Source organism: Eubalaena glacialis, chromosome X (genome assembly GCF_028564815.1).
Source record: "Eubalaena glacialis isolate mEubGla1 chromosome X, mEubGla1.1.hap2.+ XY, whole genome shotgun sequence".
NCBI classification, from domain to species: Eukaryota; Metazoa; Chordata; class Mammalia; order Artiodactyla; family Balaenidae; genus Eubalaena; species Eubalaena glacialis.
Window position 1 is genome coordinate 46139920 of NC_083736.1, and position 18704 is coordinate 46158623.

Consider the following 18704-nt stretch of genomic DNA (forward strand, 5'->3'; position numbering starts at 1 on the left):
ACATTATCTTATGTTCATTGTATTTATTTTTATAGTTACTTTTATAGCAAGTGATATTTTTGAATAAAATTTTAAGCAAATTAACAACAGTACAAAAACACTGAAGTTGTTACACAAAGGACTGATTCTACAAAATGTTGCCTTAAGTGATGGGTAATCTTAAAACTGTGCTAGCCACTGTGTGGTATGACTTAGAAATATGAGTAATAATTCTTGTCCTTGAATATCTTACAACTGCCTTGAAAAGTTTCTGAAACACCTGATACAGAAAAGCCACACACGTGGTGCCTGGACAGCATATACTCTACTAGCACCAGATTGGAAGGGGAATGTTTTGCCATGTAGTGATTATAAAATATGAGTTGAATCAAAGAACCTTCAGTGATGCCAACCATATTTCAAGTAGTGTCTCAGATGCAGAATATGCAAAGAGTAAGGAAACGTGGTCCTTGCTCTCAAGGATATCATAGTCTAATGAAGAAGGCAGACATATCAAAAAAGCACAATAAAAGGCTACGGGTGCTGAATAAGAGTCTGTTCACATACAATAGTACAATCACCAGGGCAAGAGGAGTCAGTGGAATAGACAGGGAAGGAGTGTCCCAAGATGTAGGAGGAAAACCAGATGAGCTGTCTCCTTGGAAACATGGAAGTGCTCACCTATACTTGCCAATTCCATTCATCAGTGGTTCACATCAATGACTCTTTCAAAACAATCCTGGACATCTTTGCTGTTCATCTGGAGAAACAAACCAACATACAATTAGGAGGCTCATACTAATTTAACAATTCTTCCAATTGATAAATTTACAAAAGGTTTATTATCTGCATCACTCACTTTGCATTTGGAAAGCCTTCACAGAATTATCTAATGCAGATGCAATGTGAGTCTGGATCAGCAGCTGAGGGAGTTACAGGTCAGTATGTTACAAAACAAAAAAGTCAGGAAAGCAGTGATACCAGAAGTTTTGCAAAGGGGGGAGTGGTCATCTAAGACATAAAAAAGTCCTAAATTCCATGTTCTGGACTCTAAGCTTATGGAAATTATTCAGGCTGGTTCCTACCCATCAAAAAGTTTGTGGTCTACTGGCCACACAGCCATGCAAATAGAGAAGTACAATAAATTGTGAGAAACATGACACACACAGAAGAGGGTATGTTGACCCAGGTGGTCAGAAAAGGCTTCTCATAGGAAAAGTTTATGAAGTAACTATTTTTATTATCTTCAATTTTATATTTAAAAACCCTGAGCATCAGATAGTTAGATAACTTGGCTGAAGTTACAGAATTAACAAAAGCTGGAAGCAGTTTTCAACCCTAGGTCTGTTTGACTTCAAAGCCTAATGTAGTTTGATGTATCACATCAAACGCTCATAAAAATGTCAAGTTTTATTTCAGTCACCATAGTGACTTTTCCATTTCTCATAATGCTGTTTGCCCATAAAATCTGTTAAATACAGTGTAACAGTTTATCAGGAGACAACTACCAGGAAAATACTGATGAAACTCTGGTAGTGCCTGGTGGCTTCCCCATATGGGACGCCTGGAAGTAAAAGCTCTGCCCCCCCAAATATACATTATTTGTGTGTGTGTACATATACAGACACAATTTCTTGAAAAAATTTTATACTTTATAGGCATAGCACTAATTATTTCCAGTGTTTCTATGTATCTACATTAATCTCTAACGTTTTCTCTCTATACATTAAAATAATAAAATATTTGAGCAGCTGAAAATATATGCTGTTTATAAAACATGCAGAAAATAAATTTGATTCATTTCTGCAAACTTCAATTATCTATGGAGAGTACCCTTTCTCCGTTTTTACCAAGGGGAGGGCTGAAAAACCAAACAAACAACATATAAGTGACTTTTTAACACTCTTAGAAGGAAAAAGAATCCCAACTGTACATTAATCTTTGGAGCGCTGAGGTGGTAGAAATTTTCTATATATGACCTCTGCTCACCTGTTTAGCCTGAAACACTTGGTCTTAAAGAGAAAAAAGGAAATCTTCTTGGAGCTTTAAACTATTTTAGGCTAGGTTCCAGAGAATATTTCACAAAAACTACTTAAATGAACCTAACGGTCAATCCTAAAAAATAGCATGACATATTCTAAATGTTTCTGGCAAAAAACAACAACGACAAAAGAAAAAACAACCAAACAAACAAAAAAAAACAAACCCACAACATATTTATAGGCTAAATTCTTTAAAACGGGTTAATATGAATACTGTACATTTTTGCCTTTGTCAGCTAATTTAAGAACCAAATAAGATGATGCATTATTACCTCTAAGAATAACAAGTTAAGGCTCCAAAGTATTTGTGACAGCATTTCAGGTGGAAGGGGTTTTTATCTGCAAAAATATCTGTAAAATAAGAACCCAGTATATCTGCTGTGTTAATGTTAATGTAGAATTTAAGAATCTTCTTGAATAACTAGGTTATTGGGGGAAAATATCTTTGGGTCTATTTGAGATTGAATGAATAGTAAAAGTCAAATTGTTTGGAATTAAAAATATGTACTCAAATATATATTCGATATATATCACTTTTGCAGAGAAAAATAGAAAAATACACAATAACCATAATTAATCAAATGATATAATTCAGATAATAAAACTGTCATTGGTTTTAAAAACCCACTCATTTTTTAGTTTATTTTGATAGCATTAGTACCGAAAATGTTTTGTGAACTGAAACTTGTACATTGTTTATCTGTGCTTGAATGTATAATAAGATTTGTTTTCAAAAGAGTGGTACTGAATTTCTTTAGAAAGTGGAACAGAACCCACTTTTTAGAAGCAATCATATAAGCATGTTACCAATTTGTAGAATTAAAATGCAACCAAATAGAGAAAAATATTTGAGTATTTTGAGGAACAAAATACGTATAGCACACAAGGGGGCAGCACAAAAGAGTATGTGTTCTAAAATTCAATATAAAGTTCAAAAGCAGAACTTAAAAGATAGGAGGGCGGAGTATGGTCTTAAAAGATAGGAGGGCGGAGTACTGATTAGGAAGAGGAATGCAATGGGCTTTTGAGTTACAGGTAATATTAATTTCTGGATCTGAACTCTGGTTACATGTATGCGCTCACTATATAAAGATTCATTAAGCTATAAAGATTTGTCAACTGTTCTGTATGTATGCTGCACAACAGTAAACTATGAATTAAAGAAAGGTAACTTCCATTAAATCTTCAGCAGTAATTGTGTTTAAAAACAGGTTACTTTGAGGACTAACAAAATGTTTTAAACAACCATTATTTTCTACCTTATTTATTTACTAGAAGGATGTTTTAAAAATGCTTAAGCGTTATATAAGGAATGACCTTTCCACCCTGATGTCCTCTTCAGAAAGTAGAGTTTCCCTCTACCTAACTGCCGACATGGCTAGAGGAATAAAGGTAGTTCCAGAAGACAGACCTATGCACTTTAGATAGGATCCCTGATTTCAAACAAGTACTGAAGCAAATGTAAGAGCTTTTAATTTGGTAGCTTTTAAGGCTGTCATGTGACACAAAACCTTTATCCTAAATCTTCACGAGAGATTGTTCAGGCGTCCTGACAGTTTGAGAATTCTGTAGCAGCTGAATATCAATAAAGCTAACTCACTCAACTGGGATGTAATTACCATATAATATTCCATTCCTTTGGCTACTGGCATTCAGACAAGTTTAAGTGGACTATCATGAATTCAAATATGTGAACTAACTTTCTTTCAAAGACTAGTTTATAATGAGAGAACCATGGTTGTTCTAGGGCACTGAGAAAGGAGCAATGGGAGTTGGAAGTTGAGCAGGCTAAACCACACTCGGAATACAGTTTTCATAATATGTACATATCAGGATATGTACATAACAATACCTTCCCGAGAGGGTCTTTATTCTATAAAATAATATTTTGCTAAGCTACATTCAGGCTCAATGGGAAATGGCCATTTCAAGTAAGAAGTAAAAAACTACCAGTTGTGAAAATGTTCTGAAAATCGAATTATCGACATGTGAATTAAGCAATTTCAGAAAAGGGCAAATTAGATCACATATCTGAAGATAAAATTATTGTTCAGTGTGGAAAGAGCACATGATGTAAAATTCCTTAAATACTTCTTTGAAATTCAACACTTGTCCTTCAAACCAATCACAGAAGGGCTTGCTGACAAGGGCTAATGCTGTGAATGAGAAAACAACTTAAGAGAAACAATTAATGAAATTGCCACACAACCAAGGTGATTAGATTTTAAAGGCCTTCACTACAAAAAAACCCACAAGACTGGTACCAAAAGTGCACATACACACACAGACACACGCAGACACATACGGACACACACACACGTGTGAACTGTAAAAAAAAAAAAACCAAAAACAAAAACCACAACACGTATACACGTGTACACACACACACACACACACACCCGCCCCCCAAAGACTGGGTCAGCAGTTAAGGCACCTTTATAAAAAACAAACAAACAAAACAAACAAACCAAAAAATACCATGTGGCTTTGGCTTTCCGAAATGTTACAGTGCTACCAAGAAGCGATTCTGAAAGCATCTGAAAAACGTGCAAAATGTCTGAAAACAGTGCCTGGCAACTGAGACAGTTTGCAAGCATGATTCAGAGGTCTGCCAAGGAAACAAAAGAAGCCTCCCTCCTCCCGGTGAGACCGCACACGGCACCAGGGGTGCTCCGGGCACTATTTACTGTCAGGTAGGTGGAAAGCAAGAGTCTGTGCAGGAGCGGTACATACTAGGGATCGCTCTCTGGCAGGGACGGGGCCATGGAGTTTCCACTGGTTGGGGAACCGCCCAGCTTTAGTTTTTGCAGATATTCGGCATGCACGGGCTTGTGGCACTGGAGAACCTTGATCGCATCTTCGATTTTGAACCACTCTCGCTTCCTCCCAATGCTAACCGAATCTTCCCAATCCTCCAGAATCTCAGTGACAGTCAGTACATACACGTACGTTCTGTGCTTGCGATCTTGGTTCTGCTCGAAAATGCCCAGGAGCCGGCCTAACTTCCCCTTGACTCCCGCCTCTTCGTACACCTCGCGGACGGCAGCACCGCCCGGCTCCTCCTCGGGCTCCACGCCCCCGCCCGGCACGATCCAGCGGTCCGGGTACCGACTGCTACTCACTAACAGCACCTCGTCCTCGCGCTCGCTCCGGAAGCACAGGCACGCCGCCCGCTTCTTGAACCCCTCCGGGTCGTAGGTCCGCGTCTGGTTCGGTTTGCACTTCATCCTCGAGGCCGCTCGCCGCTGCTCCGGTCCCCGCTGCCGCCGCCACCGGGCCGAGGGACTCCGAGGTGCTGCGGAGAGAAAGGGCCGCGGCGAGGGGCGGGGAGAGAGAAGCGTCTCAGCCCGCGAGCCCCGGGAGCTCGGGGAAGATGAGGCGGGGGCGGGGACGGAGGCGGGGGCGCGCGAGGTACGTCAGTCGGTCCTTCCCCCCGCGCGGCCGGGGGGTCCCGGGCGCAGACGCCTGAGTGGAGGAGGCGCCGCCGCCACCGCCCCCATCCCCGCCTCCGCCCCGGAGCCCGCCACTCTGCGCGGAGCCCACCGGCGTCTCCGGTGCGCGTCCCCGTCTCTCCCTCCTCAGCCGCCGGGGCCGGGGTTGAGCGAGGTGAGGCGCACTCGCGGGCGCGTCCGCGTCCCCGGGCACGTGCGCGTTCCCGTCGGAGGGCGTGGGGCGGGGGTCTCGCGGCTCCCGCAGCGCGCGGCGCCTGGGGCGCACTGCGCAGGCGCCCCGCACCTCCGGGCTGGGAATCTCCGTCCCCCGGGGGTGAAATGCACCGCCTTGTGACTTGGGCCAAGCTTGCCTCCACGTGTGCCTTCGAGCCCGACGTGGCTGTGGCGCGGTCGGACGTTTCTCTTCACCCTCCCCACCAGGTTGCAGGCAACACACACGCAGTCGTTTTACACACAGGACGGACGGTCAAGTGCGTATGGTCCTCGTCATCACCCATAAGGTAGAGTACCGGGTTACTTACAGGAAGGCCCCGGTTTTGTCAAGACGATCCTCGGTATTCTTGACAAAACAGCACCTAATCTTTGCTGAGTCATATCATGCAGTTTTGTTTCTTCAACAGGTTCTTCACCTTGCCAGGCATCTTGGCACAGCCCATAAGTGAACACCTTTCTTGAACCCCTATTGACATCTTACCTAACCTCTGGTCCCCGGTTTCCTCAGCAGTAAACTCCTCACCTACTTGGTTCAGACCTTTGCACTTTGGGTCATGTTCACCCAACAGCTGGAGAACCACCCAAAGCAGTGTTTTATTAAATCCCAGGAATCTCTCCCCTCCACACACTCCACCCTTGTCTCTCTTTCTCATTGAGAAGTACTGGTTGAGGCTTTGGGAAACATGCTTCTGGCAATCCCTTCATATTTTGCATTTTGATTTTTAGGAGCCTCCTGGCCTGGGACTCCAGCAAGGCCACTTGGTGCTCTCTCACCTCTGTCTGGTCATCCTGTCCCCTTGGCCAAGAAGTGGCCCTCCCACAGCCCCAGATGTAACAACCTAAAGCCTTCCCCCTCCTTTGTATTTTTTCTTATTGTTTCCCTGCTCTCACAGGAACCTATGGAGAAGACCTCTGATATCCCCTCCCTTTTGCCTTATTGCAACTTAGGCATCTTTGTCTCTCTCTTACCCACAGACCCTCTGCTGGCATCAGGCAAGCAGGATCACAGCAACTCACTTTTCCAGTGAAATAATCCATTCATCAAGGGGAAATTGAATCGGAAGGGTATGTGGAAAATGGTTATGAAACATACAGTCCGGTTTTTAAATAACAAGTTAGTTCAGCTTGCCAGGGTCTGTTCCACGCCGTGTATATCCAAATAGCTCATAAAAATGATTCTGTTCCTGGTGGCAAGACTACCCTCAATATCTAGAGCATAATATGACAAAAATATATGGGCATAATATAATAAAACTGTATGAAGAAAATGATAAAATGGAGAAATGAAGGGAATGACCTCAACCAATAGCGATACTAGTGCTAATGACCATATTTTACCGATATATGGATCATTTGGAGGAAGGCAACATACCATGATTAAAAACAAACTAGGAGGACTTCCCTGGTGGCCCGGTGGTTAAGACTCTGCGCTTCAATGCAGGGGGCACGGGTTGGATCCCTGGCTGGGGAACTGCCTCATGCCGCGAGGTGCGGGCAAAACAAACAAACAAACAAACAAAACAGAACAAAACAAAAAAACCCCAAGACACTAGAAAAATAGATTTCAGCACAGGCTGTGTACCTCAGTGTGCCCATACTCACAAATACACAAATGATGTTAAGCAACTAGAAACAAAATCCATTATAGTCAGGATCTAGGCAAATATACCAATTCTCACCCGTATTATTACATACCATTTTAGATTTTCTTTCCCGTGTAATGAGATTGTAAAGAGAAAAAAGCCTACCATTTTGGTAAAGAAGACAAAATTGTCATTCTTAGCAGATGGTAGGAATATATTCTTGGGAAACACCTAAGAAACGATGTAAAAATAAATTTCTTTAAATGGTAGAAGTTAATAAACTTTAACATTTAAAATCCCAAGAGCTTTCATGTATGCCAGCAATAACCCTGTAGAAAATATAATGGGGAAACGATGACATCACAGTAGCAATATGAACCACTACAAAGTAAACAAAATACCGAGGGATCCTAAAAAATACGGTTAGGGCATTGTAGTAGAAAATGATAAAACTTGTACTCAACTCTAAAAGATATTTGAATAAATCAAGAGGAACTTTAGCAAAGCTGGGAGATTGGGCTGGTGTCTGCAGGGAGGTGTGGACCAAACAGGCCCCAGCCACATCACAAGTCTGCTTCACAGTTACCAGGTACTATGTCCTTGTCTCACCAGAGGTGCCGTTTTATAGTCTGCTGCATCACTCCCACATCAGATTATGCCTATGCAATATGTCCGTGCGGGGGGTGGGGCATATTTATTGGAAGGGGGAGGAGAAGCAACATTATAATATGGAAGGAGGTAGAGACTGAATTCCTACTGGCAAAGTCATAGCATGTTTCTGGATAAAGAGATCCACAGGTTGTAGGTTTAGTGCAATGCCAAGGAAATTTTCAAATCAGTATTTTTCCAAATTTCATAAAATAATTTTATTTTCCACCTGTTAAAACAATAGGGCAAGACAGTTTTAACTTTTTCTAAAGAAGAGTAGAAATCTTTTTTGGGAGACGAGCACTCTGCTGTCTGGTTTATCTGTAGTTCATTGCTTCTCCGCTGATGGACAGGGTTGTTTCATGAGCCACTGTGGTAGCAGACTGTTACAGCAACAGCTGTGATAACGTGCATGCCTCCCACATTGTCCTTGGCCTTGGCATGGAGCTTGCTTTGTGCCATGGGACCACAGCAAGAGTGAAGCAAGCAGAGAATTGAAAAGTGCCTGTGCACTGGGGTTTGCCCTCTCTTGCTGCTCTTGAAACAAGATGACAACAATGTGAAGAAGCCTGGGCTAGGTGAATGATGAGAGATCCACAGTCCATGCATCGCCTTCACCGCACCTTACAGTGGATCCTTTGCCAGAAATGTAGGTGAGACCATCCTAGACCATCCAGCCCCCAGCAGAGCCAGTTAGCCGATAGAGCACCGACCACGGATGGATAAGTAAGCCTTCTGAGAAAAGCAGAAGGACCAGTCACCCGAGCCCAGCTGAAGTCGTTGAGCTGCAGAATTATGAGCAAAAGAATCAGTTGTTGTTTAAAGCCACTAAAATTCGGGGTGGTTTCTTATACATCAAGAGCTAGCTGACACCACCATTAACTGCCATCCATCAAAGTCCAACCAAAAATAAAGTATGTTTCCCAGTAGAAATTCCACCTCTTCTTGAAGAGGTTGCCGTTGAACTTTCCCTGGAGTCAGAAGGAAAGGGATGAAGTTAAGACATGTAATATTTGTACGTGTCAGTCTTTGTGCCGGACCCTGTGTTGAGCCCTGTATCCTGTGTAACTGACAGCCCGTTAAATCCTAAGGGGACAGTTATTATTTCCGTTTCGTAGAAGAGAAGGCTTAGAGTGGAGTTAGTATTTGAATTCAAGTCCTCATGTCTCTGTAGCTGTGCTCTCACAAAGTCACCGTGTCTTGTCAAAAGGATTCTTTTTATCAAGAGCTACGGTTTCTTGCGGCATTTTTAAGAATTTATTTTATTGAAGTGTAGTTGATTTACAACGTTGTGTTCGTTTCTGCTGTATAGCAAAGTGATTCAGTTATACGTATGTATACATTCTTTTTCATGTTCTTTTCCATTATGGTTTATCACAGGATATTGAATATAGATCCCGGTGCTGTACAGTAGAACCTTGCTGTTTATCCATTCTATATATAATACTTTGCATCTGCTAATCCCAAACTCCCAATCCATCCCTCCCCCAACCTCCTCCCCCTTGGCAACCACGAGGCTGCTGTCTATGTCTGTGAGTCCTTTTCTGTTTCGTAGATAAGTTCATTCGCGTCATATTTTAGATTCCACATATAAGTGATAGCATATGGTATTTGTCTTTCTGTTTCTGACTTTCTTCACTTCGTATGATAATCTCTAGGTCCATCCATGTTGCTGCAAGTGGCATTATTTCATTCTCTTTTGTGGCTGAGTAGTGTTCCATTGTATATAGGTACCACATCTTCTTTATCCATTCCTCTGTCGATGGACATTTAGGTTGTTTCCATGTCTTGGCTATTGTGAAGAGTGCTGCAGTGAACACTGGGGTGCACGTATCTTTTCAAGTTATGTTTTTCTCCGGATATATGCCCGGGAGTGGGATTGCAGGATCATATGGCAACTCTGTTTTTGGTTTTTTTGAGGAGCCTCCATACCGTTTTCCATAGTGGCTCCACCAGTTTACATTCTGTTGTGGCATTTTTGGATGACGTTCAGAGTTGACTTCTTAGGTAAGGTGTTCATTTGCTAAGGGTCACTGAGTTCAAAGGAAGCTATTTCCGCTCTGGATGTTCTTCTCCTGAGAAATATAGTGAAAAGCCCACCTGAGGGCCCATCGCACTCCCACCAATGAAGGGTGTCACCTTGACATGTTACTTAAAAACCTGAAGTTCAATTTCCCCTGCAAGCATAAAATGGAATTAGTGTTACAGAGAAGAAGACGTTCTATTTTGTCATCATCCTGGGCATTGATTTTGGTTTGTCGAGGGTCCGCTTTATGCATGTAATATTTATTTACCAGCTAAATTGAAAAATGAGTATCAAAATCTCCTTTCAACAGATTAAGAGACAGGCTGAGATGGGTTTAAGGAAGTGAGGCAGCCAGTGATGGAGCTGAGTCACACGCTGGTCTGCCTGACACCAAAGGCAATCTTCCCTTCACTATGATAGATTTCGCGTGTGTTGAGAGTTGCTGAGATACACACACAGTACATGTCATTCCTTGTGGCACAGACTTCCTCTGCTCTCATTTTTTTCTGCCTGGGAGATCTGGGCACCCAGGAGAACACAGCTTCTATGTAATGTTCTAAAACTGAGAGGATCTGCTCTGAGTGCAACAAGGCTGGGATACATATTTCCGCATGTTTTCTGATTTAGGAAAGAGCAGGCAGATTGGAAAGTGACAGCAACGATAGAAGCATGGTCCTGGGAAGTTGGGTGCCTTTCTTGGTGAGATGGGCATGGAACCTAGAGCTGCCACTTTTGCGATTAATTTTAAGTGAAATGCAATTCTAAGAGGGAGGAGCTCTCCAGAACAGCTGTCACTGCAGATGGAGAATGTTACAGACCTTCTGAGAGCCTTGTGGTCTTCACAGCTGGACCCAGCTTTCAGGAGAGTGACCACACATACCTGAGGGGATTTCTAGATGTACTAAAGGGAAGCAGAGTTGGGAAATGTGATTTTAGTAGTAGTCAGTGAGTGGGAAAAAATTGGTGTTTTGTAAACCAAATGCCCTAGAATTTAAATCTGGCTCTCTCAGTAGCTATGCAGCCTTAAGCAAGTGAATATCTTGGACCTTGATAGTTCTCATCTGTAAAATGGGGATAATAAAAGTACCTACCTCATTAACTTCAACCCTCCCCCAAAGGCTTTCCCGACCATGTGTACTCACCCACCCCTTAGACTGCGATTAAATGACCCTCGTCCATTTTACTGGGCTCCCTTGACTTTAATTCTGTCATGGCTCTAATCAAGGAGCGCTGTGATGATCTGTCTGTATGTTTGTAAGAAATTGAAAGGCTAGGGTCCAGCCTGATACATACCTGTTCCCCCTGAGTCAGCACAGTGACCTGAACTTGGCATCCAGCAGGGGTTCAAAATACATTGATTGAATGAAAGAGTGTGACAAAGCCTACATGGATCATAAAGGATGGTTCTCATTGCACCTAATAATTGTTTATTACAAATATAAAATGAAAGACGAGTGAAGAGAGGCAACTCCACACATAGCTTTTCACGTGTGTGAAAAGGGAGGCTTCATCATGTTCCTTGGATAATCTGTTTTTCCTTGAAGCACAACAAGGGCTTCAGAGTGGGGCTGCAGTAGGTAGTTCAGTAGAAACTTCTCAAATACAAAGGGATTGGAACAAAAAACTACCTCCCCATTTTTCTTTTCTTTGCTTAATGGATGAACCATGGGGATGAATACAGGACTTGTAAGTTTGTGATTTTGTGAGTAACGGCACACGTGTGCACAGTCACGGGTGTGAGCCCAACGGTCAATGGAGGTCAAGTCCAGGTGAGTGTTTCCACTCTCTCGCAAAGAGGCAGCGCTCCTTGATTTCTCCTGCTTCTTTGATCACTCCCTCTGGTCCCCTGACTGCTGTATCCCCGCTTTTCACTGATTTTGTCCTCTGTACAGACCTCTAATTCAGCAACTAAACCCTTCCTAGCGCTGTTCCGTTCATGCCTCAGAGTCAAATGTGAAACCCTCAGAAAGGTGTACGAGGCCCTACAAGATCTGGCCCCATTTCCTCTCTGACTTTACCCCACCAGCCTCCCTTCAGTCACTCAGGTCCAGGACTCTGCAGTTTCTGGGTCTTGTCAGCCAGGCTCCCTCCTCAGGGTCTTTGCTCTAGCTCTTCCCTTTGCCCGGATGCTCCTAACCCACATGTGCTTGGCTGACTTCCTCATTTCCCTGGAGGCCTTGCTCAGTTCTCGCCTTCTCAGTGAGGGCTAACCAGGCCACAGGACAGCATATTGCCAAGTGCACCCATCTTTCCCACCCTCCACCCTATCCCTGATCCCCTTTGCCTTGGCCTAAATTGTCCCTTTGTTATAACACTTATCAACTAACAGACTCTGTTATTTACTTCTTTGTTAGGTTTGTTGCTTATCTCTGTCCTCCCCCAGAGCTCCCAGCTGTGAGGTCCTTGGTCTTAGGAATCTTTGTCTCTTGCTCACTGGTCAATCTCCAGCAGCCCAGAACTTTGCTGAGCACACATTGTAGTCATGCAGAGGATATCTGTTGATGTAATGAATGTGTCTGCCTCCCTTGGTACATTGTGATACCCTTGAGGGCAAGGGCCATGTTTCATTGGTCTTTGTCAGTCCATGATCCAGGACACTTTCTGATACAACTGGGAAGGCACTACTGAATATTCATTGAATTAATCAATCAATTAATTAATTTGTGAAAGTGATACTAACAGGGAAAACATTTTGTTTTACAAACTGCAGTTATTCCAGTAGGTGCCATCTGTGTGAGCACCATGTCTGTATCAGCTGCCATGCAAACTCTGCTAGTCGGCGCGGCCAGATGTCTGGCTCATTTTCTGTGGATCCCTCCTAGGCCAGCCCTGTGCTGACTACACAGCATGACTTAGGGTGGCGTTTCCAGACCTCAGGCCTTCGTCACCTAAATAGACTTTGCTTTATCTGCGCAGAACACGTACTAATATACATAATATATTTTCTTCAAATAAAATTGTATCTTTGAGAATAAAAGATAATCATACAGTTAAACACGGTGACTGCAAAAGAATGTAATGAGCTAGTTGAAATGGAAGTTGAGATTAATGTGAAGTTATAGTACACGCAGTGATGGGCACCAAGCTAGGCTCTTTGTTGACCTTCTGTAGTTGAATCCTAGGACTACGGGATTTGTAGTTGAATTCCTTCAAAGGAAATATTGTCATTCCCACTTCATAAGGCAGACTGTTGAGATGACAGACATTCTGTAAGTTGCCCACGATCTGGCAGTAGATAGCCCAAATGAGCGGGAAACTCGGGGCTCATCGATGAGAACACCCCAGAAAGAGTGCAGCATAGGCAGACCCCCGCTTAATTTGCTCCCAGCAGTCCTGTCGGGTTCCCTTCCTTTTTTCACTGATCCAGCTCTCCAAAGCTTTCATCCCATCTCCTAACACTTGCAGAAGCTCTTCATCCCAGAGATCTCGCCCCAGCTGCTTTGGCCAGATGTTGGCATATTCAACACTGATTCCTGCTGCGGCAGATGGAAGGTGACTATTCTGAGTCCTTGTGAAGGAACAAAGTAATTGTTGTTTACACTCCTTCATGACTTTTGATGATTGTGGATCTTGGGGAGGGTCCTTTGTTGCAGAGCTAGTTTCCTTGTGTGAGAATCCTGTTCTTAGCAGGATGCCCTTTCCTTCCACAAAGACACCAGACTGGCCCTTCCTTCCCAGGAGGGAAGATCAGGAGTTTACTGATCGATGCCGCTGTGCACCCACAGGCCCAGGCACCGTGAGACCAGTTCCCTCAGAAGCAATACTACAGATTTCTCAGGGTTACCAAGCTGTTCTGCACGTATCGCAGGCTCCTTTGATGAAGACAACAAGTGCGGTATGGAATCGAAATTGGGGTCAGGAAAACGGCCACATTCTCCCGGTACCCCCAGTAAAATCCACCTGTTCTGGGAAGGTGCACCATTAGTGAGCAGCATGGTAGGGTGGCTCTGACCAGGGGTTCTGAGCCGGGCATCATCCTCTGGAATTCGAGATTAGTAGGAAAACGGCTTTTCCTTTACTTTTTTCCCATCTTCTCCTCGGGTGTCTATTATTTCAGGGCACATTGGAAAATCGGTGGTTTTGTTAGCAGTTCTCCCCAAATGTGAGATCTCCTAGGAGAGGACACCCATTAGACTCTTAGTTTCTAAACTTCGCTTTAACTTTGATCAAATAGCTTTTAGTACCAGCCTACATCTCAAAGGAAGTATCCTTGATTTGTTGCTTCGGATGAACTTTCTGCTGTGTGTAATTCCCAAAATTCTTGTAAAGGAATCCTTTTTTTCTGTTGTTGCTTTTTCCTAACTACGTATCAGAAGAGATGATAAAAATCTCTTTGAGGGCCTACCATGTGTCAGGTATTTACATATCTCACTGACAATTTTCATAAAATCCCTGTGGCATAAGTACCATTATTCCAGTTTCCCAAATGAGGAAATCAAGGCCCAGGAGGGTAGATAACCTTGCTCATCACAGAGCTAGGAAGTGGCAGAGCTGGGATTTAGGAGAACTGCTGTCACAATCCATTGTCTGCATATCCCCACATTTTTAAAAAGTTTTTGAAAAAAATTCCTGTGTTCTTGAGAGTCACCAATGTAAATTTTAAAATTCCACACCGTTGCTGTGTCATCATTCTATTTATTTTTCGAGTTTTTCTCATGACAAATAGTACCTTCCTTTACAGAAAACGTTAAGCTTATAACGTTAGAGTTGGGGGTGGCAGACATGGAAAGGCTTACACGTGACTAAGTTCTGGGAATTGTTGCTTTTAGCCATACTGTGGGCTAAAGACCGTGCCACGTGCTGTGTAGAGGCACATGGACAAATGAACCAGATCTCGTCCTCCAACACCTCCTAGGTTCTAGAAGTGTTTGCATGATACTCAAAAACCACACACATGCCACCTATATAGAGTGCATCTGCTGTCCTCCCAGATTGCAAGTGGATGTTTTTGCTGTCAGCGTTTCAGTATGAAAGAAATGCCTTCAGCAAACCTTCAGCAATGCCTACCATGTTTCATGCAGTGTACGTCGTACAGGATAAGCGAAGAGCAAAGAAAATATGGTCCCAGCCCTTAAGGATCTCACAGGAAAACAAACATAAAAAAGAATGTAATTTCTGAATTACAAGTATCCACAGAGTACATTTACAGTGCAAGAGAGGAAAAGAGGAAGAGGAGACAATGATTTGGGGGATAAAAAAATAGAGGCAGTAGGATCAGGAGTCAGATCAGGGGAACTGAGACCTGTGACTGTGAACATGAAGGCCTCTCTCTGAAAATTCCACTGTTTGGGGGCTCATGGATGTGATTCCTTAATCCTGAATATTTGCGATGTTCAGCAAAACAATTAAATAATCAAATTACCAGTCTTATATTCACTAATTAATTTCTGCAGTTAAATTTTTTTAAATGATTTTTATGCTTCAGTTGCTTTTTACTTGCAAAGCCTAGGGGATTGAAAAAGGCTCCCACCGTGAGGACATTTCAGAAACTGAGAGATTGTTAGAAAGGCCGGCACTGATCACGAAGCCAGGAAGTCAGCAGTGCACTGGTACTAGAAGCTGCTGCATACAGGGAGCTGGTATAAAAGTCAGAAAATGTGTATGTTCCATGTGTCGTGGTAGGCTCTGGGGTTAGAGGGATCAGGCAAGCTGATCCAGCTGTCTTAGTACAGGAAATCACGCAGGCCGATCTTAAACCCAGTGGTCTGTAAAGATTTGTCAGGATTATCGAGGAGGTGTCTCACCTGCGCACGCACGCGCGCGCTCACACACACACACACACACATACACGTACTCACACACAGTTAATAAATTAGAATTCTGAAACACAGCTAGGATCACAGAGTGTTGGAGCCAGTCTGTCTACCTCTAAAGCCTCAAAGAATGTCTATGACATCAAACCCTTTTTCATAATAATTTATTTCCATTTAATTCAGAGCCACTACCTGCAGTTCCCCTGACTGCTTGCCTGCTGTTGCCCTGTAGAGAGCCTGGGAACTGAGTGTTCTGCTTTATCTGAAGTGCAGGGACTGAGTGGGCAGCTCCAGTGTCCAAGCCCTTCACACTGAGTATGGCCCTATCTTACCAGGACGTGCCCTCATGTTGCTGTCACACTGCAGGCTGTCTGTTCTTGCCTCTGTATTGCAGTTAATCTTCCAGTACACTAGCGTTAGAATTCTCTGCCCTGCGACTTTGGTGGCGCTTATTTTAATTTGCACCTTAGAGGTTCATGTGGTTATGGCTGGGCCAGAAATGATTCCTCACCCTCGCCAGTAGGTTGGATACTACAGAGAATTACCTTACGCACAACAGATTCAACATGCTAATGACCTGAATACCGGTGTATCAGCTTTCTAGTGCTGCGTAACAAATTGCCGCAAATTTGGCAGCTTAAACCAGCACGTATTTATTATTTCACGGTTTCCACAGGTAACACGTGTGGCATGCATCAAGTGAGTTCTCTGCTTAGGGTCTCACAAGGCTGAAATCAAGGTGTCAGTGGGCCTGGGATCGTACCTGGAGGCTCCGGGGAAAAAGCAGCTGCCAAGCTCATTCATCCAGGTGAGTGGCAGAATCCAGCTCCTGTGATGTCAGGACTGAACTATGTCCTTGCAGGATGTCGTCGGGGCTGCTCTCAGATCCTAGAGGCTGCCTGTATGTGGTTCCCTCCATCTTTAAGCAAACAGTGGTGTGTCAGATCCTCCTTGGGCTTCAGATCTCTGTTGCTTCCCTCTGCTGCAAGCCAGAGAAAACGGTCTGCTTTTAAAGGGCTCCTGTGGTTAGATTAGGCCCTTTTGGATAATCCAGGATAATCTCCTTATTCTAAGGTCAGGGGTTTAATAACCTCAATTACAACTGCAAAATCCTGTTAGCCATGCAGCATAGTGCAAATGTGCACGTGATTCCTCCTCTAATTCACAGTACCTGGGATTATGGTGGGATATGTTGGGAGACCAGTTTTAGAATTCTGCCTACCACAGCCTTTACTAACCATCAGATGATTATTTGTTAAAACCCTGTTTTGTGACCCTGATGGGGTATGTGTAATTCCTGTGATCATGCTGCCCACTCTTTACGAGTTCCATCATGTCATCATGTAGTTTGACTTGCACCAGGAGCTTGTGCCTTCCCAAGTGTATTGGTCAGGGTTCCAGAGGAACAGGACCAATAGGATATTGAGAGAAAGAGAGAGAGAGAGAGAGAGAGAGAGAGAGAGAGAGAGAGAGAGAGATTGAGAGATTGAGAGATTTTTTATTAGGAATTGGCTCCCATGTTGTGGAGGCTGACAAGACCCAAGGTCTGCATTTGGCAAGGTGGAGACCCAGGAGAGCTGATGGTGTAGTTCCAGTCCGGGTCCAAAGGCCTGAGAACCAGGAGAGCCAGTGGTGTAAGTTCCAGTCGCAAAGCTGCTGGCATCGTCTCAAGAAGATGCGCTTTTCCAGTTCAAGTCCGCAGGCAGGGAAAGACCAGTGTCCCACTCAAGCAGTCAGGCTTCAGTCCCTCCTGCTTGAGGGAAGGTCAGCTTTTTTTGTCCTATTCAGGCTTTCGAGTGATTGCTACGGGACACCCCCATTCGAGGGCCACCTGCTTTACTCAGTCTACCTATCCAAATGGTGATCTCATCTAAAACTGCCTCACAGACACACTCACAATAATGGTCGACCTAATATCTGGGCATCTTCCATGGGCCAGTCACGTCGACACATAATATTACACATCACTCCAGGCACCTTGACACAGTCCATAAATTAACATTTATTTTAAAATCCCTATTCTATCTCAATTAACTGTTCGGTTTCCCAGCTTCCTCGCCTATAAGACGGAGTTGTGAATAATTTCACTTTGTTAGTTGCATTTAAACTAATTACCTTTAAGGTTATATGTGTGAAAGGGAAAAACGGATCAGGAAGCAGCTTACATTCTTTACCGTAAAGGAGAATTCTGCATCATGTGGCATGCAGATTTAATAATACCTAATATTTATGAAATATTTACCATATTTAGCAAGTCCTTTTGTAAGCTCTTTAAATGCTTTACCTCATTTGTTCAGCAAAACACCATGAGATACATGCCATTGTTAGTCCCCTTTCCATATGAAGAAACTGAAGCACAGAAGTTAAGTAATTTGTCCAAGATGACAGCTGGTAAGTGGCAGGCCCAGGATTGGAATCTATGGCTTCAGAACCAATGTCCCTAACTAATTAGTGTGACCATATAATTTGTCATCCACACCAGAATGAGAGCACTATTAAAAATTATACCTCAGTGGGCATAAAACAGGAAAGACTTAGATGTATGAAGACACTGCTCACTCTGTTAGTGAACATTCTTTGGGTTGCAAGTAGCAGAAAATTCTTTTCTAGATTGGCTCAATCCAAAAGGAAGTTCATGATCTCAGAGTATTTGTAACATCAGCATCACTTTTCCTCCCTCTGCTGGATGGTTCCTGTCAGCATACAAACTGGTGTCGTTATTTCTTTTTATTATTATTATTTTAAAAAAACAAACACAAAACAGACAAAAAGACGTTCTTTTTGCCTCACTCCCTCTTACCTCCTATGGGGCCATTTCTCCTCCCCTTGGTAGCAGACCTCCCATAAGGAGTGTCTACACTCGCTGTCTCCAGTTCCCCTCCTCCCATTCTGTCTTAATCTCACTCTGATCAAACAAGTACACCTTCACCTAAACTGCAACTGTTCCGGTCAACGTAAGAATGGCATCGATATTTCTAAGTCAATGGCTGTGTCACAGTCCCCTCCTT

At 43.5% G+C, this 18704-nt stretch overlaps 1 protein-coding gene across 2 annotated transcripts; it reads right to left on the minus strand.

Moving 5' to 3' along the window:
• Positions 1-525: 525 nt before the first annotated feature.
• Positions 526-5309, minus strand: LOC133082180 (diphosphoinositol polyphosphate phosphohydrolase 3-beta). Of its 2 annotated transcripts, XM_061178657.1 has the most exons (2): positions 4755-5309; positions 526-739 (listed from the first exon to the last, which is right to left on the minus strand). In XM_061178657.1, coding segments are annotated over exons 1-2 (495 nt in total). In that variant the 5' UTR covers positions 5249-5309; the 3' UTR covers positions 526-738. The 2 variants fall into 2 exon arrangements, with proteins under 2 accessions (XP_061034640.1, XP_061034641.1); XM_061178658.1 differs by lacking the exon at positions 526-739 and having other exon boundaries at positions 4754-5309.
• Positions 5310-18704: the final 13395 nt, after the last annotated feature.

Coding starts and splice junctions, on each gene's coding strand:
- LOC133082180 (XM_061178657.1), bottom strand. CDS start 5,248: ATGAAGTGCAAACCGAACCAGACGCGGACCTACGACCCGGAGGGGTTC.